The following is a 24,322-nucleotide window of genomic DNA, read 5'->3' as shown; positions in this document are numbered from 1 at the left end:
CTCCAAATGTTTTCCATATTTGTTCAGCCTCTTCGATTCAAATACCAGAAACGAGTCAGCCAGCAGTACAAAGGCAACCTTCGGGGGGGCAATTCAAAAGGGAAGGGAAAAACAACCCCCCAAAACACGCCCCTCGGCACGCACACGAAAGAGAGAGTAGTCCATCAACATGGGGAAAGAGAAGAAAGCTCAGACCAACCCGTCCCTTAATAACCAGGCAGGGAAAGCTGAAAAAGAGAAAAGCAGCGAGCCCGCCAAGGAAGAAGAAGCCGCGATGAAAAAGAAGCAAGCCAAAGGGGATCCCAAAGCGGCCCAGGAAGAGGACGTTCACACGTGCTGTGGCTGCCGTTTCCCGTTGCTGGTGGCTTTGTTGCAGCTGGCTTTAGGCGCCTCTGTAACGGTGCTGGGCTTCCTTATGGCAGGCGTCAGCGTTTCTCTGCTAGTCAGAGACACTCCATATTGGGCTGGCATAATTGTAAGCATACCGACTCCGTTTCTTCCATTCGAAGCGCCTTTCCCAACAGGCATGCCAACTTGCATGCAATGCTGCACTTCGGACTAACCCCAACTGCATGCTCTACTACACTCTTTATTATTCTCCAGCTAAGCTAACTCTTTTCTTCTTCTAATTTAAAACAAAAACCGACAACAGCAAGAACAACGAATGTCCTGCAGTGATTTTTTTTAAAAAAAATATGTCTATACATGTTCAAAGAAAACTGCTATTGAAATGGAAATCTCTATGATTTTATATCAAGCATCATAGAAGCCTGGTTTGGGGGGTGGGGTTTGCTATATGCCTGAGAGAGAGAGAGAGAACCTACCTATCCAGGTTGCAAAGCAAATATTTATGGCTAAAAAAGGTGTTATGCGCTTATACTGGCTAAAGGAAAGTGAAAAAGAGAAAGGAGTGAGCGTTTGGGATTTAAATGATGTATTTCTAACCATGTGGGGAAATGAATAAATGTTCTTGTAGCTTCCACACTGTGAGGAGTTTTTTTTTTTAAAGGCTATGATTTAAACTGTTTCCCCCTCCCCCACCCCCTTTTTTTGGGGGGGGACACACAACTGGTATAGCAATTTGCCACTTGTGAAGCTGAAGGGTTACAGTTGAAATTCAAGTATGAGACTTTCTCAAAATGTGTCCCAGGCCAGGCAGAGCCAGGAAATTCAAAGTCACAAGCAGCACGCTATCTTGGTGGCCTTGTGGCATGAGGAGAAAAGAGAGTGGAAGCAGCCAATGAGGCTGTTTGTGATCATGTATAGACACGTGATCCACTTGGGGGTAGTATGATTTCAGGCTCGCTCTAGCCGTGGTCTTACTTGTATCTCAGAATTGATTTATAGCGATTAAATATGGAGCGAAGTATGTGTGTAGTCCTATCTTGAGCTGATTTTCTACACTATATGCATTGTAATATATATTGTTAAAACAATTGTGCACGTTTCAAGTGAATATCTGCATGCAGGGATTCATTCTGAGTATTATAAAGTAATCATTGGGTTGCCCCATCCTCGACACCCACAGTCAAAGAATAGCCCATACATCAGCTACATACTGATGTGTTTATTATGTTAGATAGAGACTCATTAGGTTTGACAAGGATGGGAGGGGGAGAGAGACCCAGTCAGTCCAGTCCCCCCACTCCTTCCACATCCCCTCCATTGCTGAGGGAGTTGCCCCAGAAGGAACAAGAGATGGTGCCAGGCCTTCTTCTCCAAACCTGGCTCTGTCCCCAGATCCCTCATAACCATGCATGGCCTCCAGGCCCTGAGGAAGATGTAAGAAGGAATGCCTGACAACCATTTATTTATTTATTACACTTATATACCGCTCCCATAGCCAGGGCTCCCATCTACTTCCATGGGAGAAAACAATGGCATGAACTCAAGGACACCATTAAAGTAGGGGCTAAATATGTCCCTGCTGATCCCAGTGTGAGATTGCAGTCTGTGCTTTATTACCCCATAGAACTAGATTTATTTATATTTATTTATTTATTAAATTTATATACTGCCCCATAGCCAAAGCTCTCTGGGCGGTTTACAAAAGTTTAAAACTGTGAACATTAAAAAGTATACAAAATTTTAAAACCATCAAAATGTAAAAACAACAGTATAAAACAACAGTATCCATTTAAACAACAACAGTTCTGGGGTCCATTAAAAAACAAACTTAGCATATGTTGTTAAATGCTGTTAAATGCCTGGGAGAAGAGAAAGGTCTTGACCTGGCGCCGAAAAGATAATGTTGGCGCCAGGTGAGCCTCATCGGGGAGATCATTCCATAATTGGGAGGCCACCACTGAAAAGGCCCTCTCTCTCCCTTGTTGCCATCCTCCAAGCTTCCCTCGCAGTAGGCACTCGGAGGAGGACCTTAGATGAGAGAACCCACCTGTCTCTTATTTCAGGGATGGGTAATGTGTGGCACTCCAGATGTTATTGGGCTGCAACTCCCATCATCCTATGCTGGCTAGGGCTGATTGGAGGTGCAGTCCAAGAACATCTGGAAGGCCACATGTTTCCCGGCCCTGTCTTATTTGCACAACACTTACATCATTTTGTCTCTTGGCCATGCTAGAGTGTGGCAGAATATGTGTATATAAGCTTTATATTGCACTTTATCCTTTTTCCAAGAAGCTCACGATGTTGTGCATGCTCTCCCTCCCACCCATTTACCTTCACAACAATCCTGTGAGGTAGATTAGGATGAGAAAAAGTATTGCCCAAAAGTCCTTGAACTTCCTGCCTGAGTCGGAATTCGAACCCAGGTCTCCCCAACTTGAGCACTCTCCGATCTGGTGGTCTGATTGACATCACTGGAAATACATACTGAACCAGTGTCCTCCATTTTGACCTTTTTCACATGGGAGGGGCTGTAGCTCAGTGCCAGAGCACACGCATTGCATGAACAAAAGTTTCCTAGTTCAATCTCGGCATCTCCTGGTATGGCTGAAAAAAACGTTGAGAGCCGTGGCTAGTCACTGTAGAGGCTACAGAGCTAGTTGGATCAATGGTTTGACTCAGTATATGTTCCTTCCTACCTGTGGCATTGAAACTGCCTTAACCTGCCCCTCTTCTGCCCATTTGTTCCAAAAGTGAATGTTGATGATGCAAGAGAGACAATAGGCCATTTTAAAATCAAGGCCATAGCTAGACCTAAGGTTTATCCCTGGATCATCCAGGGGTCAAACCTGTCCATCTAGGTGACACACAGGGGATCCAGTGCTCAGGCAGGGGCGAACCCTGGATGATCCCAAGATAAACCTTAGGTCCAGCTGTGGCCCAAGTGTGCTTTCTAGCCAATGTAGGTTTTGCATTCGCACAACAGAACATAAAGTATTATCAGTATGTTAGTGAAATACACATATAAATAAGGAGCAGAGTTAAATCCTTGCTCCCCTTATAATAGGCTTTGCCACCTCTTTGTTTCCCAGACTAAGGGCCTTCCTAGACGAGGCCTTAGCGCGCCTTCTGACCCGGCTTCCCTGCTGTGCGTCCAGATGACGCACAGGGGAATCCGGAGACAGGCCTTACGCGCCATAAGCCAATGCGCTTATGGCGCGCTTTTTCCCCAGCTCCGGCCTCAGGCTGGGGCTGGGGAAAGTGTGGAGACTTCCGCGGCTTTTCGTGGCTCCTCGCTTACTCGCGAGGAGCCGCGAAAAGCTGCGGACCTGGCACAGCGCTCATAGGAGCGCTGTGCCCATCGGCGGGGGAGGGGGCGAAGGATGGCAGGGGCAAGGATGGGAGGGTGGGTGGCACGGGGGAGGGCGGGTGCGATCGCGCCGCCGCCGCCCGAGCAAGCAGGCGAGCGGCGCTTGCCCGGGCAATGCCGCCCCATCCCAGGCATTGCCCGGGCAAGCGCCGCTCGGCTGCTTGCTCGGGCGGCGGTGGCGCAATTGCACCCGCCCTCCCCCCCATGCCACCCCCCCATCCTTCGCCCCCCCCCCCCCCCGTTTAAAACAAAAAAACCCCACTTACCGTCTCTGGAGTCTTCGGGCCACCCGCGGCCCCTTTAAACAAAACAAAACAAAAAAAATGGCGGACGACGCAGGGCTTCCGTCCTCCCTGCATCTCCGCCGTCTGGAAGCCAGGGGGAGGTGCGCTAACGGTAGCGCGCCTTGGCCCCGCCTCCCTGCCGACATAAGCCGGCAGGTCTAACAAGGCCCTAAGGGTGCAATTCTATGCATGTTTAGACAGAAAAAACAACAACAAAACCTACAACTCCCAGCAATGCTGGGAATTACAGGAGGGTGTTTTTTTGTCTTTTTGTCTAAACATGCATAGGATTGTGCCTTAGTTTTTTCTGGGGCACCTCTAACGCTGGCCAGCTTGCTGGTTTTGAACATCCAGGCTGGCTATTGTTATAAACAATTGGGTCTATGTAACAAGCATACATGCCAAAGGTACAAATCTCTCTGTGGGGCTCTTCACATGACACAAAAGCCCTCCCTGTTTTAGTCTGTTTTAGGATTAACTCTCGCATAACCCACACTCGCCAGGTTTGCATGACACGACAACCCCCGAGTGGGGTTTCATATGAAATGTAGTGCTAGTGGATGCTATGGGTCATCATGGGTTAAATAACCCACAACGAACCAAGGCATGGCGTACAAAAACAGGCATGTGGTGTGTTTTTAAAAAGGGGGTGATTGCCTGATCTGTTGTATTAATTTTGGTCTAATTTTGATTTCTGAGGTGTTAAAAACCAGGAAAATCCATTGACATGTCTACTCAGAAGTAAGCCCCACTGAGTTCAGTGGGACTTACTCCTAGGTTAGTGGTTACTAGGTTAGGTTACTAGATTTGCAGCCTAATCTTATACACACTTACCTGGGAGTACATCTCATTGAACCCAACGGGACTTACTTCTGAGTGGTCATGTATTAGGACTGTAGTTTTAACCTTGAATATATACAAGGCTGGGCTTTTGCTCTTTTCTGACAATCTAGTCCTCTTACCTTTGCAACCTCTTGCATGCCTCCTTCCCTAGTTGAACTCTAACACATGCTTCAACTGTCCATCTTTTCTAATACCTGTCCCTGGTAAAGCACTCCTTCACTTTTGCTCCTGTTTTTGCCTCAGGGAAAGTGTGTGTGTGTGTACCTGTGTATATGTATATATCTATATAAGCATACAGTAGCATAAGGGTTATTACTCAAGATCTTTCAGACCAATTTTGCTCAGTTTTGCGTAAACTGAGCTTGTGCTGAGTAGACGTGCAGAAAATTTTGAACTTTCTAAGAAGTTCATAGGATCATAGAATCATAGAATAGTAGAGTTGGAAGGGGCCTATAAGGCCATCGAGTCTAAAGCATCCCTGAGAGATGGCTATCCAGCTGCCTCTTGAAGGCCTCTAGTGTGGGAGAGCCCACAACCTCCCTAGGTAACTGGTTCCATTGTCGTACTGCTCTAAGTTGGAGCTTTAATAGGAATTCAAAGTTGAAGCTTTAATAATAATGAATTTCCTCCATGCCAAACAAGGAGGGCAGCCCTTCCAACAGCAGCATGATGGACAGCCCTGCTTGGCCTATCACAGTGGGGTGCACAAGAGAGGGGGTGGGATCACGCCACATTCAAATTTCAGAGGGGGTGGATCCACTATGCATGAACTACATCTGTCCCTTTGTGGTGAGGGGACTGAGGAGCAGGACTACTAGCGCCCATGACGACACGGGCTTTACTATCTATCTGTATCTGTTTGTTTGTGCGTGTGCCCACATGCACTAGAACTGGTTTCATCCCTTCCCTCAAGGCAAATCTTTAAGTGAGCATTCATGGGTTAGTGGCATTCTTGACTCCAGCCATATCTGTGATGACCCTGCTTGTACACAGGTGTAGCCTGGAACTATCAAGGCAGCAGAAGAGGCCCCCAAAGGCTGACAACACCTTGTGCACTTATCTCAAAGTGCCCCACTTAATTTTGCTAACCAACTTTTAAATAGATAAGGTCGGCATACAGAGTCGGCAGCATTAGGAAGGAGCCCCACCCACCCCGGGCAGAATTGGGAATGGATATCATATGTCTGGCTCCCCAAATGAGGTGTTTGTATTCCAATCTGTGCTCCTTTTTGAGAGCAGCCTGGGCTTCTTTCTGGCATTCACTTGTTAAGACAGAAATGAGCAATGATTCCTGTCTTGGCAGCCTAGCAGAACATAGAGACGTGGTGTAAAATACCAGCAAGTGCTTGTTTTAGCAGCATCCCACTCAAGAACACTTCCTCCCCGCCTCCCCGCACCAGTATTTGACTAACATTCCACTTTGCCAGCCATAGAAGGACTCTGAAACATATTCTCAAGACCATTTCGGGGAAGTTAGCTAAAGATGATAGACTAAGCTCATCCTTGTGAATCCCTATTGGGATTACCTCAGGGGTGACTTTGTCCCCATGACTGCTGCTAACATACTATGACAGAAGAGTGAAGGGAGAGTGCTAATGTGCTAAATAGCGGCTGATTTATTGAAAAGATCTTTGCTTTATTAGTGGCAAAACTGTCACAGTGTTCCATGCTGAAAATCAAGTGCTTTAGTCCATTAGCATGAATGAAGGAGAATTTAGCCGGTGAACCAGTGAGAGCAAAATGTTCTCAGCATGCAAAAAATGGAACTGGGATTCATTATTCTCTCTCTCTCTCTCTTTGTAAAACTTGACTTCCTGTAATAAGATTCAAAAATTCAAAAATAAATGTATGAGTTAATTTATGGTTTAACAATCCATACTTTCTAGGTCATAAATAAGTCACTTCCAGAGTAGAGAAAAAGGAATCTAGGGTGCTGCAGTTAAAAAATACCATACAATTTCCAAAATTGATATCAGACTAAATGTAGCAATTAGAATGCATTTCTTCAATTTTCCTATTTTATTTTACAGACAAAATCTGGATATTCGCAATAAGATTTTTTTTCCCTCAGTGGGTTTGCGTGATTGAATGCTTCTCATAAAATAAAATTCCCGGCACAAACAGCATGAATATGTCAGAGGCTAGAATCCTTTCTCCATTAAGACATAATGCTAACCCAGGGCTTCCCCAACCTTTTGGGGTTGGTGGGCACATTTGGAATTTGGAGGAAGTGTTATTGGCATTCTCCAAAAATGGCTACAATGAGGTGGTGGGTGGGTGCCCACTCATAAAATGGCTGACATGGGGAGTGTAGCCAATCAGAAAACTCCCATTTCCCATAAGGCAAACTTGTGAGATTCAAAGGAAAGTAACTTTCCAAAGAACCTAAGTACAGAGGCTGGTTCTGAGCTCCAAAATACAAAACCACCCACAGTTTTCTGCTCCAACATCCATTTCACTAAAAGCAAACCGATGATGCTCAGAGATAAGTAACTTGGCCAAGAAACTGCACACAAGGCAGAGGTGGGGTCTGTATCCCGACTCACATATTTGCCCCCACAAAGCACAACAAAATACCACTTTCACAGAAGGCAAACTGGTGATGGTCAGAGAATCACAAACACATGCACACAGGCAAGCACATGGGATGACAAAACAGCCACCCATCATGTTTCTTTTCTAAGAATGTCTCTGGAGCTCAGAGGCGTTCTTGGAAATAGGGTCATAGGAAGCTGCCTTATTCTGAGTCAGACCACAGGTCCATCTAGCCCAGTATTGTCCACACTGACTGGCAGCGGGCTTCAGGCAGGATTCCTTTCCTTGCCCTACCTGGAGAAGCTGGGAATCGAACCTGCGACCATCTCCATGCAAAGCATGTGCCTTATTGCACTGAGTCTGAAAAAGGAAAAAACGGGTTCTCAAGATGCAAATAATTTATTTTCACGAAGCCCCATTTCATGAAAATAAATTATTTGCATCCTGAGAACTCATTTCTCCTTTTTCTGATCTGGTTTGGATGCTCTCCTCCTGTTTTTACCTTATTACACTGAGCTATGGCCCCTCCAGTAAGGATGACGCTGGAGGCCAGTGCTTTGCTTTGCAGCATGCAGGCCTCCCAGTTACTTTTTTTAAAAATTAAAAAAAACCTTTTAAAAAGATTCATAATCAGAGGAGGACTGGCAGATGTTAAGAGTGTGTCTATGGGAGCATTGGTAGCTGTGGGTCACACGTTGGAGACCCTAGAGCAGAGCTTTCCAAACTGTGTGTCGCAACATGTTAGTGTGTCAGCTGCAGTGTGTAGGTGTGTCACGCAAACGTAATGAGAAACCTCTGAGTCTATGTGAAATAAGCAAGACCAACTTGCATGCATTTTTACGCAGCAAAGGTGCCGATTAGTATGGTGCACTAGTATATTCCCCTTCCGTCGTATCCGTGTATGCACACCACGGTCGAGGGATCATACAGGTACTGCGCATGCGCAGTAGGCATAATCAGGTCGAAACAGCTGATTCCACGTCACTTCCGGTGACACGGCTGCACCTGAAGTGACGCATTCCAGAAATTCCATGGGTCCAGTTTTTTGATAGAACACCGTCTCAACCACCGCTCGATCACAGCTCGACAAAATTGGTTCAATGTGAAAAGTCTTGGAAATGTATGTTATTATCTTGCAAATCATATATTTTTAAAAATATAAATGAAAGGTTTTCATGAGATATGTTGTGTCCCCATACATTTTGTTATTACAATTTATGTATGTGTCTGTATCTCTTATAAGGGGTTAGTTTAACCTTCGGTTTGCTAGTAAAACTGAATTACTGTGTTACGAAATGATGCATGTCTAAAAAGTTTGTCACCAACATGAAACGTTTGGAAAGCTCTGCCCTAGTGCATGCAGCCTCCACCTCGTCTTTGGGATTCTGATCCTTGTTTGTATGAAACCATATATGCCAGTTCCCCAAACAAGCAAACTATAATTGTGCTTGCTGGTGAAGCACAATCAAGCCCTGGTTTGCAATCTGGGTTTGCAAGCAAGCATAAACTATACATTTGCCATTCAGATGAACAGGCAAACTATGATTTGGTGCAAACACAGATCGGGAATTGCACACAAGGGGTAGAGCAAGATGGAAGGTGCAGCAGGTGAGCCTGCCTCTCCTCAGGGCTTGTTCATAGAAAGCCAAACTCTGTATAGTTTGGCATTAAGTCTGAACAGGCCTTTTAAGTCCTATGTGCAGGGAATGTTTTCCTATAGAGAGGTATTCAAGCATGTAAACCCAGTGGTAGTCCGAAGTGATTCAGCCCAGACACAGGATTACTGCCCCTCTGAGAAGTGGATCCAAGAGGTGGATAGAGTACAGAATTTATAACCCTTTCTCCAACCTACTTATGAGCCTCGTGTGGTGCAGAGTGGTAAAGCAGCAGTTTCTGCTGCTGAAACTCTCCCCACGGCCTGAGTTCGATCCCAGCGGAAGCTGGTTTCAGGCAGCCGGCTCGGGTCAACTCAGCCTTCCATCCTCCCGAGGTTGGTAAAATGAGTACCCAGTTAGCTGGGGGAAAGGTAATAACGTCCGGGGAAGGCAACGGCAAACAACCCCGCTATAAAGCCTGCCAAGAAAATTTCAGGGAAAGCTGGCGTCCCTCCAAGAGTCAGTAATGACTCAGTGCTTGCACGAGAGGTTCCTTTCCTTTTCTTCCAACCTACTTACAAATTGATACAGCTCAATCCAATTAATGTTTGCACAAAAGTAAGTCCCAATGTGTTCAATGGGGTTTACTTCCCTGTAAGTGTACAATGGATTGCACCAATAAACAATGTCTAATGTCTACACTTCTAGCAGAAATTGACCATACTTTCTAAGCATTAGGCTTACACTTTATAAAAAGGCCTCTAAGCCTACCCCAAAAAAGGACAGTGATTTGCATAACAGTTGCATATGTGTATGTGTGTGTGTGTGTGTGTGTGTGTGTGTGTGTATATATATATATATATATATATATATATATATGCAAATTCAAAAATAATTATTGTAATTTAAATAAAAATACATTACATCTCACCATAGAGTGGAAGACAGACCAGGTTACCTGTGTGCCTGGCTTTTCAGGTGTTAACTGTTCAAGGACAATGGTTCTTATTTAAACTGGACTGGACACCCCTTCAAACAGAGGACTGCCCTCTGTAAAAGAGGAGTACTGGCCACCATCCCCGGGTACTAATGTTCTCAGCTTTCAGCTGCCAGGTTTTAAGACTTGGGCTTTTAAGACTTGAGCTTCTGCTCTTCTTGTATTGCTTTGGTGTGTCTATTTGCTACTGCTTTTTTGTAGACCACTTTTTAAACTTTTTGGTATGTTTGCTTGTTTGTTTGTTTATTTGCTATGGTAATTTTGATTTTACGGTACTATCGGAAGCCCCCTTGGAAATTGTAAGTTGAGAGACAAGCCTGATTTTAAATATTCCTGTCAGTCAAATCAGTCAGTGGGTGGCTACAGCCCTGCAATTTCTGCAAGGACGGATTATGTAGATGTCACATGTCTGTGGTAGATCAGTGGATACACTTCTCTGCGCTTAGGGCTTGGACACCATGGCCCTCTGTGAACGAGCTCAGAGTATTTTCAGCCTGTTATTTCTATAGTGCAGCTCTCGGACTACTTCTGTTGTCGTCCAAGGTTTATTTATCATTTGACTGTCGCTAGATATGATCTCATTTTAAGACCTGAGCATTATGCAGATGTTAATTGAATTAAAAGTGTCATGGAGATGGTAAAGAACAAGGACGTAGAGGATTAAACCAGGAAAGCAGTAGGTCTGTAAGGGCCTAGGAAGGACAGCTCTGGATGGACCCTCACCATTAATGGTATTTTTCCCTTGACAACCCTGTCAGCTTCTCCTGTCGACGATATATAACGGGGAGGACCAGAATATAAATGCATGTGACGAAAAGAAAAATTAAATAACATACTGGTGTGTTTCTGTGTTCTCAGGCAAACTAATTTCCTGAAATGACATGAAACGAAACTTTCATGGCCAAGGTATCTGTTTTTAACCACTGAAGTTCTGATGAGAAATCCATAGCTGGACCTGGAAAAGTGTCCTGTTAAACTAAATTTATACTCTCAAGAAAATAATAATAGGGATCATGACATTTGAAGGGGAAGATTCTGATGGCTGTTTACAGATGATCGATTGAACGAATAAACAACAACAAACAATTCTAAGCACATGTATCAGGGAGTAAGTCACATTGAACTTCAGGAGACTTACTCTCAAGGAAACATGCTTAGAATTGCACTGCATGGCTACAATTCTAAGCACACTTCCTAGGGAGTAATGCCCCGTTGAATTCAGTGGGGCTTCCTTTCAAGTAGATATCCGTAAGACTGTACTGTTAAGGAAGTGTGATAAAGCCATCATTGTCCACGGTACAGACACCCCTTTCTTTGTACTTACCATGGTCATGGGAAGGACAAAAAGGATTTTTAGGTTCTCCTAGTGCATTAAAAACCTGTGAACATGGGAACATTAAGAACTATGCTGGATCAGACCAAGGGTGCATCTAGTCCAGCATTCTGTTCACACAGTGGCCAACCAGCTGTTGACCAGGAACCCATAAGTAGGATATGAGTGCAACAGCACCCTCCCATCCATGTTCTCCAGCAACTGGTGTACTTAGGCTTACTGCCTCTGCTACTAAAGGTTGAACATAGCTATCAGAATTAGTAGACTTTGATAGCCTTCCCAAATTGAGCTAGGATTGCTGACAACTAGGCACATCTAACAACTGCTAGTCTTAGATATGGATCCCCATTCACATCAGAAGATGTGTCCGGCCAATTCAATAGGGCTCAGGTTAACATCATGATGTAGATAGTGACATAAGTCAACATTTCCATTGGCAATGATGGCAGAAGGGCTGATTATGTGAGGTGGGTAGCTACCAGGGACAGGGCCTTCTCAGTTGTGGCACCCTGTGAAATGGCCTCCTCAGAGAGAATCACTTGGTGCCTTTCTTATGATCTTTTCAGCAGTAGGTGAGGATCTTATTCACACCAGCAGCGTATTTAAAATCTGGACTGTATTGTATATTTGGGCTGCTATATCAATTTTAGATCGGTTTTATTTTTGCTGATGAAAGTACTTTTATCTTGCAATTACTTGCGCTTAGATATTCTATTTTTCATAGAATCATAGAATCATAGAATAGCAGAGTTGGAAGGGGCCTACAAGGCCATCGAGTCCAACCCCCTGCTCAATGCAGGAATCCACCCTAAAGCATCCCTGACAGATGCTTGTCCAGCTGCCTCTTGAAGGCCTCTAGTGTGGGAGAGCCCACCACCTCCCTAGGTAACTGATTCCATTGTCGTACTGCTCTAACAGTCAGGAAGTTTTTCCTGATGTCCAGCTGGAAACTGGCTTCCTTTAACTTGAGCCTGTTATTCCGTGTCCTGCACTCTGGGAGGATCGAGAAGAGATCCTGGCCCTCCTCTGTGTGACAACCTTTTAAGTATTTGAAGAGTGCTATCATGTCTCCCCACAATCTTCTCTTCTCCAGGCTAAACATGACCAGTTCTTTCAGTCTCTCTTCATAGGGCTTTGTTTCCAGACCCCTGATCATCCTAGTTGCCCTCCTCTGAACACGCTCCAGCTTGTCTGCGTCCTTCTTTTATGTTGTACTTTATGTTGCACCTAAATAACTCAAGTTAAGAAATGAAATAATACATACAGGCATTAGGTGCCTGATATTTTGTATTGGAAATGAGATGTTTTGGTCTGCCACAGCCTTCCTCCCCTCCCTCTCCCCAAGCACAGTTCTTAAAATTTAATTTCAATTTCATTTTATCTTTTGCAGGTCTGTGTGGTGGCCATACTGGGACTAGTGATGCTTTGCATTTCTTACCAACCAGATGAGAAGACCTGCTTGCAGTTTGCCATCAAGGTACATTGCTTCATTTTGTTTCTTTTTCCTAGCATATTTTTTAACTTCTGAAGCCAGAGGAGTGATTTCCAGAGATCAAAAGGTTTGGGCTTCAGTGACTTATCCTTGCTATATTGCCCCATGACTAACAAAAGCAGAATACTTTTTTAAAGTAGGCAAATACATGCAGATTGAAGAATTCAGCTCCTTGCAGAAGTTCACACATTTTAACTGACAGCGTAGCCAACAATTTATTTATTATTTTATTTACAATATTTATATACTGCTCCCTATCTGAAGATTTCGGAGCAGTGAACAAATAAAAGAATAAAAACATCATTAAAACTATATTTTTAAAAGAACATGGTTCAGACAAAACCATGGGAAAGCTTCCTGGAACAACAATGTTTTCAGAAGGCACTGAAAGCAATACAACATTGGAGCCTGCCTGACTTCCAAAGACAGGGAATTCTGTAGGAAGGGGCCACCACATTGAAGGCTCTTCTCCTGGAGGACTCCAATCAGACCATAAGTCCATGTAGAACCACCAGGAACATGCCCTGAGATGACCTCAATGACCGAGCAGGTTGATAAGGGAGAAAGGTCTCCTGGTTGATTGTTACTAACCAGTGAGGCTCTGTTTTGTTACTTCCTGCTCAGTGGAAGCCACATTTTGTACCAACACCTGAGGTGTTGTTGTTGGGATGGGGTTTTCAAGGGAGAGGCAGTGAATGGTGTTGGTATTTGTAGCAAGCAAGGAGCTTGGCACCATTTTGAAAGAACTGCCCTGTGCATATCAGTGTTCTGGTGGCTTTTAAAAAATGGATCACTCCTGTGGAACAGTGTACCAGAGGCTTTCCCTGCTGTATGCCAGAATTACATTTTTTGATGGCCACCTTGGGGGCTATATTTGCAGACGGTCGGCTTTTTGGCTCAGAGTGCCAGTTTCTTTCGCACCAAAATTATTGTTTGAATGAAGATATACACAGCCCTCACTTGATAGCATGGACACCATACCAAGGTATGATTAGGATTTTGCTTCATGTCTTGATTTTCGTTTAGTTTTTTGGGCAGTGAAACTGAAAGAGAAACATTCGCAGTCCAATGCACCCCTTTCTCTTCTCCTTTCCGTTTATCTTGCAATTGCCAGACTGTGCTTATCTCATGCTCCTCTGCTCTGACATGTGTGCAGTTTTGGAATTGCTTCTGGGTCCATCATGTGACTCATCTGCTGATGGGATCTCAGGGTTACCGCGTGCTTCTTCCTAAACTGCTTTGATCACCCAACCCCATTCTCCTCAATTTGGCATGCGGAAAATGTTCTGTCCCTCCAGTCTCTGAAAGCATGCACTAAACATTAACTGGGTAATAGCTCTTGCCTAAAAGGTCACATGATTGTCTGTGCCTTGAAGGATTGCCTTGAAGGCTGTGTATATACATTTTAAAGTGGTTGATAACCTAAATTTTACATGCGAGAGGTATTTATTTATTGCATTTTTATACTGCCCAATAGCTGAAGCTCTCTGGGCGGTTCACAAAGTATGATTTTTGCACACCATGAGGACATAAGGAGAGCCCTGCTGGATCAGACCAAAGGCCTATGCAGTCCAGGATCAAGTTTCCTGCAGTGGCCAACCACTGCAAAGCCCACAAGCAGGACATGAGGACAGTCACCATCTTCTGCCATTGTTCACCAGTGACTACTATGCAGTGGAATACTGCCACTAAACCTTGAGGCTCCATAGAGCCATTAGAATAAATAGCCATTGATAGACTGACAGATCTTCCATAAGGCATATTGCTAGGCTCTTAAATGAATCAAGTGCCAGGCCCATAGGATTCAAATTTGCATAGAGTTTGCATATGCTTGTATATATCTACATATGCTAACTTAAAAATAATTGAGCTTCTCAGAAATTTGTGGAGGGTGCTATTTCCCTTAGTTTAGTTGAGATGGCCAAAGATTTCTCTCTCTTGGTTTAAACATGATGCCCACATAGAACCCAACACAGGTCCCTTAATTGTTGCCTGGTGTGATATTTAAATCTGTCAATATTAGATCCAGCCCAGAAGGGTCTAGAATATTTTCTCCAGAGCTGGTCTTCTAATTTAGGTGGCTAGTGCAGGAGGTTGAATATGGATAACAAAGCTCCTACATTTTGCTGCGTGAAGGAAAGGGCAACATAGTATGCCGTCCGTCCCATTCCATGTATAGAAGTCAACTGGACTGGCAGTTGAATCTTATTTCAACACTGGTGAGAAAACAGCATTCTCCACCACACCTGAGGGCAGCAGGCTACTGTAAGGGGCATAGGATAGGTCAACACACACACACACACACCCCTCCCTCTGTCCTCCAACACTCTGTAGCTGCTACCTGCACACCCTCCTCCAGCATCTGCTGTCTGAAGCAACTGACTCAGTCTTCCTTATAGTAGGGACGGTCCTGATAATAGTTCATAATAGCTTATATTGATATAGAACTTTGTATAACTGTATTAGGATTAGAGCAAAATGGGGCATATTATTGTAGCACAAGGGAACTGCTAGTGCTAAAGAGTTAAATCATTAAAGGCTCCTTTGAGCTCTCTGTTCCAGGCACAGGGGATGGCTACACTGGGTGATGGCTAATTCTGTTGTACCTCTGCTTTTAGCAGGAGCGGGGGAGCAGCTGCGATTGAATCATTCAATCACTTGTGATGCAGACATATGCCAGAATTATCTGCCCTCAGAGAAGCTACGCCCGGAGCAGTGACACACATAGTAGAGAATGGGCTTCTCTGAGGCCAATCTCATTGTTACTGTTACGCATTTTCAGAGTAAACCTTTTGTGGTACAAGGCTGAAGCTTGCTTCCATTTTTAATTCAGAACAGAATGTCTCCTCAGCCAGGGCTGGCCAAAGATATTTTGCTGCCTGAGGCGAAAGACAAGATGTTCTCCCCCACATTTCGTGTATAGAAGCTGACAGGACTGGCAGTTGAATCAATGGTGGTGATGGGACAGGATCCTCCACCATACTTGAGGGCAGAAGTTTACCTCAGACGAGGCAGGGCAGGCTGCCTGGCAGACAGTGCTCTGGCCTCCAACATCTTACTGTTGCTTACCCCCATTGCTTATCTGCTGCCTGAAGAAGCAGGTTCACTGCCTGATGGTTGGGTCAGCCCAGGCTTCAGCAATCCGAATCATGGGAAACACCGCCCAAACTAACTCCATTAACTTCATAATGTGTGTGATTTATGCCAATGTGAGAGGACAGGACAAGACTTTTAGGAACAACATAACATGGACGCACAGTTAGCGATTGTTATCAAATATGTTTTAAGACATTTGTTTTAAGAATTTGTCAGACATTCCCCCCCCCCTTTTAGGGTGCAACTAGAAGGGTTAACCCCTTCCTCCAGTTCTGCAGTCCCAATCCAAATCGGTTCCTCCTCCTCACAGCTGCATTTTTCATTTATAAAACTTGCACACAATTCAGTCAAAGATCTTCTGATATTTTGCCTAGTTTGGTCCTTTGTTGTTAGCTGCTCCTTTTCCTATGTATTTTTTAAAAAGAAAAAGCACCTGCTCTCATTTTTTCAAATGCAACCTTATTACCAAAAGTACAGAATTTTAGTTAAAATTGCCTCTCCCCTGGTTTTGGGTTGGTTGGTTTTAACTTCCACAATATACTTACTTGATTTCAACAGAGTCTGCAAAATAAAATCCTGGGCATTTTGAGTTAGTTTGAGGACAGAACATATGCAATTGCTTCAAATACCATCAATAAACCTGGCTATTCCCCCCCCCCCCCAAAACTGAGTCACAAACAGAAAGATTGATTCATACAGTAGATGGAAGACAAATATACCTGGCCTATGGATTTTATCAAGATGCACACACTTGGAACATCAAGGTCACAAAATTGCTTTTGTATTGATAGTTGGCTCGTGCTGTGACCGCAAAAAACAGAACTATTTAAAGAAACACATTCTCAACCATGTCATGTTGCTGACGGATATATAAGAAGCTGAAAACGAAATGAGGGTGATACTGAGTAGAGAGAATTTGTTCACCTTCTTTCATAATACTAAAAAGTGGGGTCATTCAGTGAGATTGGTTGACAGTAGATTCATGACAGACAAAAGAAAGCAGGGTGGGTGTTTTTTTTTCATACAATGCGTAATTCACTTATGGGATTTGCTGCCACTAACTGAAATGGTTTTTAAAAAGACGTAGACAACTTAGTCAGCAGCTATTAGTGATGATAGCTATATAGAAGCATCCTATTCAGAGGCTGTAGACATCTGAATATTAAATGTTGGGGATGAAGAATGGAGAGGGTTATTGCCTGTATGTCTTGTTTGTGAGAATCCTGGTAGAACCCAGCAGTTAGAAAGACGATGCTAAACTATATTGATGGATCTTTGGTCTTACCTAGCAGGGCTCTGATTATATTCTTAAACAATATCCAACATTTTAGCTAATTGGAAGGTAGTGCTTATATTACATACACACAAAGAGCAATGTTGATGCAATCCAGATTAGAAAAGCCGAGTCAATTAATACAGTAAACATATGGTGTTATTGGGCTTTTGGGGTTTCAGCGGAGAAGGGAGCATGGAGATTTTAGTGTGCATGAGGTGGGGCAGGGCGAGCAATGTTCAGTGCAATCCAAAGGCCCACTCTTGGATGCAGTAAGAACATAGTAAGGTCCATCTAGTCCAGCATTCTGTGATGTGATATATAAACAGTTTCCTTATTGCTTACTACATCTCAGGTTACATCAAACCCATGCGGTGTGTTCAAACAATGTGGTTCATCCATGTTTGCCCATGTGCATAAATAAGTTAACACATTATATGCACATGGTTGTTTGAGGGATCCTAGTTTCATCAACAGTGTTGTTGGGTGTTTGTTTTTGTTTTAGTGATTTCACAAACTAGTTAAATAATTTAATGGCATCCTGAGTAAGCTTAGCAGTCATGGGTTAAGAGGAAGGGTTCTCTTATGGATCAGTAACTGTTTTAAAAAACAGAAAGCAGACAGTAGGAATACATGGTCAGTTCTCACAATGGGGTCCCCCCCAATTATCTGTATTGGGACGGGTGCTTTTTAACTCATTGATAAATTAGCTGAAGTTAGGAGTGAGCAGCGAGGTGGCCAGGTTTGTGGATGACATCAAATTATCCAAAATGATCACTCTGAACATGGTATGGAGAAAGTGGATAGAAGGATGTTTTTCTCCATCTCTCACAATACTAGAACGTGGGGTCATCCAATGGACCTGACTGGTGGAAAATTCAGAACAGACAAAATGAAAGTGCTTCCTCACACAGTGCATAGTTCAGCTATGGAATTTGCTACCAGAAGTAGTGATGACTACCAACTTAGATGAGTATAAAAGGGGATTAGACAAATCTATGAAGGATAAGGATATCAACAACAATTAGTCTTGATGACTATGAAATAACAACAGCAGGAGAGGGCTATTGCCATAGGCATCTGGTGGGCCACCATGGGAAATAGGATGGTGGACTTGATAGGCTTTGGTCCGATCCAGCACGGCTCTCCTTATGTTCTTAATAATACCTATTAGCTAACGTTTAAGTAGTACATGTATTTACCTTCTCATGGCCCACCGGGAGCATCTGGCTCGCAAGTGTTGGAAACAGAATGTTGATCTGAAAACATAAGAACGTATTTCCACTCTCCTCCTTGCAGCCATGCCGGGGTCGGCAATGGAAGGGGGAATGTACAAGCCTGGGGCTCGTTCAGCATAACCCTGCCCTACTTTAGTGTTACTTCCAAATGGAGCCTCAGACGTGAAATGTACCAGCCATCGCAAGTTATTTCAAGTGGTTCTATAATAAATGAATATTTTGTAGTACGACTTGAGATATGCTTCTGGTTTTGTTGGATTTTGGCATCTAGTACTGCCCTCTTATGCCTTTTCATTTTGCATAAGGATGCTTCCAGACAAGGTTTTTATCCTGCTAACACCCTGGCTCAACCATGGAATTTACGGGGGGTCCAGACATCATTATCTTCAACTCGTAACCCTTCCATTTTCCCTTCTTTTTTCTTCCCACAGAAAATCAGATAAGGAGAAAATGACAGAATAACTGCTCAGTGCCTCCTCATTGGTAGTGCTGGGAGCCCTCCGTCTGCAGCCACCCTAAGGCCACCTAGCTCACACCATTAGCTGTTACACCACACTGGCTTTATTAACTCCCCAGAGTTCTCCCACTTTAAAGATTTGTCTCTTTGAAATTCTGCTTTTCAGAAGTGCAATTTTTTTCCTTAGCTCCTTTGATTCAAGGTCGGTTCACCACATGTGTGTTCCTTGTTCATTTGTTGCAGCATCAAGTGATGTCTTGCCTCTGTGGATGAGCCAGAAAAAACGTGTGAACATCTAAATTCTTCAAAATGCACTGGTGAATTTTGACAGTCACTAAACGTGATCGGCAGCATTTGCAGTCGGAAAATCGACACCTATTTTCAGACATTCACAAAAGACATCCAAGACTTCACATAGAAATGTCAACCATCTCCAAATTTGGTGCCTTCGCTGTAACACAGCCACTGTTGGATGTAGTCCTAAAAAAATGTTTCTTGTGTTTCCTTTCCAGGTTGTATACTTCCTGCTGAGCGCTCTGAGTGTGATTGTCTGTGTTTTGGCTGTGGCTTTTGCCTCCTACCGTTATTCGCAGATCACACAGTTTACCTGCGAAACCGTCCCGGAGACCTGTCAGTGTAAACTGGACACAGTGGATCCCCTGAGCAGAACCTTCATGTACCAGAACGTATCTGACTGTAATGACATCACCGGTACTTTCAACCTTTACTTGCTGATCCAAATAGTGCTCAACCTCCTTGCAGCCATTGTGGGCTTTGCAGCATGTTTTGTGATGTGGAAAGACAGATATCAGGTCTTCTACGTGGGCATCCGGTTGTACTCATTAACTACTACTGGCATTCAGCAACAGAAAGTATAGGGGCTTAATAAGGGGAAGGTATTGAGAAGAGCAATAGTATATCATCATATCTCACCACCAAATGGATGACTGTTTATAAAACTGGGGATGAGAGAGAGACAAGGAACTCATGCTTAATGAATATATTGGTTCAGATAAATTAAGGGAATTGTATTATGGGAAATTGCTATGATAACTATGGCCAGGCCCTTTGCCACATCCCCAGATGCACCACAGAGTTAAGGTAGGGTGACATATGACCGGATTTGCCTGGATTTGTCCGTTTTTTGATGACAAATCCGGGAGGGGGAGGGGAAATCCGGATTTTCTCCAAAGAGCAGCTCTAATGGGAATTAACAAAAATGCTTATAACTCCATCATTTTTTAAGATAATGACATGAAACTTGGCACGATGGTAGCTCTTAGGAAGGGCTTTAGTCATACCAAATTTGAAACAGATCCGTTTATCCGTTGATTTTTTAGGGATTTTTTAAAAATTGAGGTTTTAACATTATTATTTTTTAAATTGTCATTTTTAAAGATAAAGAGATGAAACTTGGCACCATGATTGCTCTTAACAAGGACTTTAGCTATGCCAAGTTTGAAACAGATCTGTCCATCCATTGAGTTTTAGGATTTTTAAAAAAGTTTGAGGTTTTAAAATTATTTTTTAAAAATAATTTTAACATGGCGACCATGTTGTCCTCCTTTTTGGTTTCCAAAATATGGTCACCCTAGTTAAGGAGACTCGCGCCTGAACCTCTTGCTGGATCAGGAACTGCGGGCATTATTTAAATGTGCACTGGGAACAGGCTTTGAAATCTGGGTGCCATCTATCTGTGTGGCATTGCTTTCATGGCTCACTTCCACCCCAGTGCATCCTGTCCTGGCTAAGTACCATTTTAAGGTGAACCAGAGCTGCATTGGGGTGACTATGTTTTAGCCCATTGTAGTTACCTCTAGGTATTAGTAGCTTAATGGGTTGTGTGGCCTACTTCTAGTGTAACATGGGGACCAAGGGCAACTACCCTGGATTAGACACAAAAAAGGGAAGCCCCATGTTTGTACAAACCCTTTCCCAAAAATATCTTTCACACATGCTCTCTCTCTCTCTCTCTCTCTCTCTCTCTCTCTCTCTCTCTCTCTCACACACACACACACACACAGAGGTTTTTGATTCATAGAACTGCATAGATTATGGCCCAGTTTATATTTACCCCAGCATCTTCATTGCCTTCTCCTCCATGGTTGCTCCAAATAATGACAGGTATATCTTCTGCTGAGATGGTTGAGGCAAACTGTAGGATTATGTACAATGCTAGTTATACCCATCTCACTGCATTTTACCGATGCGATGCGTAGCCACACAACCTACCTAGACAATCTCCCATCTGGAAGATATGCAGTCCCACTGCAACCAGCCTTATGATTACAAACAAACAAACTAACAAACAAGGAGCTGCAGAATGTCCTCCTGGCTCTCACATATGCTTCCATATAGCATTGGCATAAATAGGTCAAATGCCTGATAAATTCACTTCTGGTGTTAATTTAATTATGCATGGTGAAGGTTGCTGGGAGAAGTCCCAGCAATGGTGAATCGGGTTGGATTTGTACACAGCTGAATCCACCACAGATGTTGTTGGCATCCCAATGCTCCCCACGTACACCCTATCACACACAGACTGCTCCCCCCAGGAAAGAGGTAGCATTCTTACAAAGTAAGCCTAGGTTTAATTTCATGGTCAGACACATGATCAGAGGCGCCAACATGGCAAATCTTTGAATGAATGAATGAATGAATGAATGAATGAATGTAATCTTTATTGCTAAAAGCGATAAGCCGTCACAATTTGACATAGTTAGAAACATAAAATACAAGTAAAAAGATGAGCTAAAGTAAATGGAATAAAAATAAATAATTTAAAATAAAAATAGTAAACAAAAATACAAGAATATAAAAATGAAAAGTCACGTGAACATAAATTAAGAGCTCCCCAGTGGGCTCAGCACATGTAAAAAGGGCAAAATCTCTAGCTCCCCAGTATGAAACTTGTAAATGGTCTTGATGCCCAGCTCTCTCCACTTACTTGCAGCCAAGGCAAATTTTGCAACCAGAGCAGTAATAAATACATTATTGCCAGCCAGCACGATACAGATTTGCTCAAGGGAAGGTTGGTTAGAAAGATAATGAAGAATGTAATCGAGAAATTTTTGTCTAGGGGATGTATATAAATCTTTAAGAACTCTAGTTTAAGTTGATTATTGTTTGGTCATTTGTGTGATGGTTTACATTATATTAATCTTTGGTCATGTATTAGCAGTGACACAAAGTCATACTGTTAAAATCACATTTTTAAAATTAGCCATTGGGCACAATTCAGATTTTTAAAAACACAAAAGGAACCTGTTTAGGGTTCTTAATCCTATGGAAGTTAATGGTGAAAATTCCATTGGCTTCATTGGATCTGGATTTGTATTCTAATTCCCACTGAAATCAATAAGATTCAGAATGTAGCCATAGGGTGCAATCCTATGGATGTTTAGACAGAAAAATGCCCTATAACTTGTAGGGTTCCCCCCCCCCATAGGATTTCACTCTTACAATGTTTAAAGATACTGATAAGACTCAATACCATCTCTTATTTTCCCTCCAAACCCCCAATAGCATTAATAAATAACATGCTGATACATTTTATAACTGAAGAAAGAGATAGATCAAATATTTAAGACTCAAAAAGCCAGAGCAGATGAGATTATATACCTTCAGTTTGTTCCCGTGTTTTCCTATGAACTTTTTTAAAAAATGCACACAACTTGCTAGTTTTCTGCTATAATGCTTTTCATGCTGGGGAAAACTTTGTAGGGTTAAAAAAAAATCCCATGCACGCACAACAGCAAATAGTTTTAATTGAGTTAAACTGAACCAACAATGGGTTCTAATTGGTTTTGTTAATTATATTGCCATCTCAACACTAAAATCTATATTGATTGTATATTAGTTTAGCTATCTTGACTTCTAGGAATCCTAGGAAATGTGGTTAGGTGAACATGCTAAGAATTCTCCATTAAAGATCCCAAGTCCTCTTCGCAGAGCTACATGTTCCAGTATTCCCTGGGGAGAGGGAGTTTATATATTCCCTAAATTTAGTATTATCTGGAGATAGTACTAACCAAAAATATAATGTAGCTGGAAAAAATGTGCAACTCAAGAAGGTGAGGAGAAGAGCAATTTGTTTGCTGGAAATTTAGCTTTTGTAGAATACAAAAGAAATAATGAATTATGAAATCAATAATGATCTAAAGACATGAGGGAATACCATGGGATCTATTTTGTTGTTGTTTATTCGTTCAGTCGCTTCCGACTCTTCGTGATTTCATGGACCAGCCCACGCCAGAGCTTTCTGTCAGCCATTGCTCCCCCTAGCTCCCACAAGGTCGAGTCCGTCACCTCCAGAATATCACCCATCCATCTTGTCCTTGGTCGGCCCCTCTTCCTTTTGCCTTCCACTTTCCCTAGCAATCAGCCTCTTCTCCAGGGTATCCTGTCTTCTCATTATATGGCCAAAGTACTTCAGTTTTGCCTTTAATACCATTCCCTCAAGTGAGCAGTCTGGCTTTATTTCCTGGAGTATGGACTGGTTTGATCTTCTTGCAGTCCAAGGCACTCTCAGAATTTCCTTCCAACACCACAGTTCAAAAGCATCTATAGGGTTTGCTTAATATTAGAAGAGTCCTGCTAGATCAGATCAAAGGCCTATCTAGTTCAACATCTGGTTTCCCACAGTGGCCAACCAGATGCCCCTGGGAAGGTCACAAGCAGGACATGAGGGCAATAGCTGATGTCAATGTCACTGATGTACAGAATCATGCTGCCTCTGATCTTGGAGGTAACATATAGCCACCATGACTAGTACCCATTAATAGCCTTATCCCCCGTGGAATTTGTGTAATACCCTAAAATTATCTAAGTTTGCCTAATGCTCTAAAATCATCTAAGTTGGTGTTCATCATCTGGTAGCAAATTCCATAGTTTACCTGTGCAACGTATGAAAAAGTACTTACATTTGTCTGTACCGAATCTCTCGCTTCATGGGATGACCCTGGGTTCTTGAGTAGTTTCTCTCTCTCTCTATTTTCTCCACACCATGCATAACTTTATACACCTTGATCATGTTCCCCCCCTAAACTAAACTAAAACACTGCAAGCATTGTAACCTTTCTTGATTATTTTGATTGCCCCTATTTGTGTGCAGCTTTTCCAGCTCTACACATGTCTTTGATAGAGCCAGATTTGCAACTCAGCTAAGCAGAACTATTTTTGGTCAGCTAGCTCATAAGCTCATCTGGTCAAAAATTCTCCCCACATGGTGAAGGAGCAGACATGTCTGTGTGACCCAGGCACTCTGCACATAGGGCAGTAATTTGCAGTGTCCTTCCCATTAAAAAATGACAGAAAAGCTAGTCCATGTGCACCTATGGGCATATGTTGGTGTGCCAAGTCACATGTAGTCTTATACGGATGGGAAGGGGCACCTCCTCCATCACTCAGAGAAAACAATTGGCCAAGAGCATGTGTGAACATTTCATTCACTTTACACTTCATT

At 43.1% G+C, this 24,322-nt stretch overlaps 1 protein-coding gene across 1 annotated transcript; it reads left to right on the top strand.

The window, feature by feature from the left end:
* Positions 1-116: 116 nt before the first annotated feature.
* On the top strand, positions 117-23,211 carry SSPN (sarcospan). Its single transcript, XM_063134260.1, has 4 exons — positions 117-475; positions 12,693-12,779; positions 19,371-19,959; positions 20,459-23,211. Exons 1-3 carry the CDS (start codon positions 170-172, stop codon positions 19,734-19,736), a joined length of 759 nt encoding a protein of 252 aa, XP_062990330.1. The 5' UTR covers positions 117-169; the 3' UTR covers positions 19,737-19,959; positions 20,459-23,211.
* Positions 23,212-24,322: the final 1,111 nt, after the last annotated feature.

This window comes from Elgaria multicarinata, chromosome 9 (assembly GCF_023053635.1).
Source record: "Elgaria multicarinata webbii isolate HBS135686 ecotype San Diego chromosome 9, rElgMul1.1.pri, whole genome shotgun sequence".
Classification (NCBI taxonomy): domain Eukaryota; kingdom Metazoa; phylum Chordata; class Lepidosauria; order Squamata; family Anguidae; genus Elgaria; species Elgaria multicarinata.
Note: the sequence above shows the minus strand (reverse complement) of the source record. Positions and strands in the feature narration are given on the sequence as shown.

Bases quoted from the DNA above. Each gene is read 5' to 3' on its own strand.
- SSPN (XM_063134260.1), top strand. From the start codon at position 170: ATGGGGAAAGAGAAGAAAGCTCAGACCAACCCGTCCCTTAATAACCAG. The intron at 476-12,692 runs GTAAGCATACCG...TATCTTTTGCAG, and splicing joins CATATTGGGCTGGCATAATT to GTCTGTGTGGTGGCCATACT. The intron at 12,780-19,370 runs GTACATTGCTTC...TTTCCTTTCCAG, and splicing joins GCTTGCAGTTTGCCATCAAG to GTTGTATACTTCCTGCTGAG.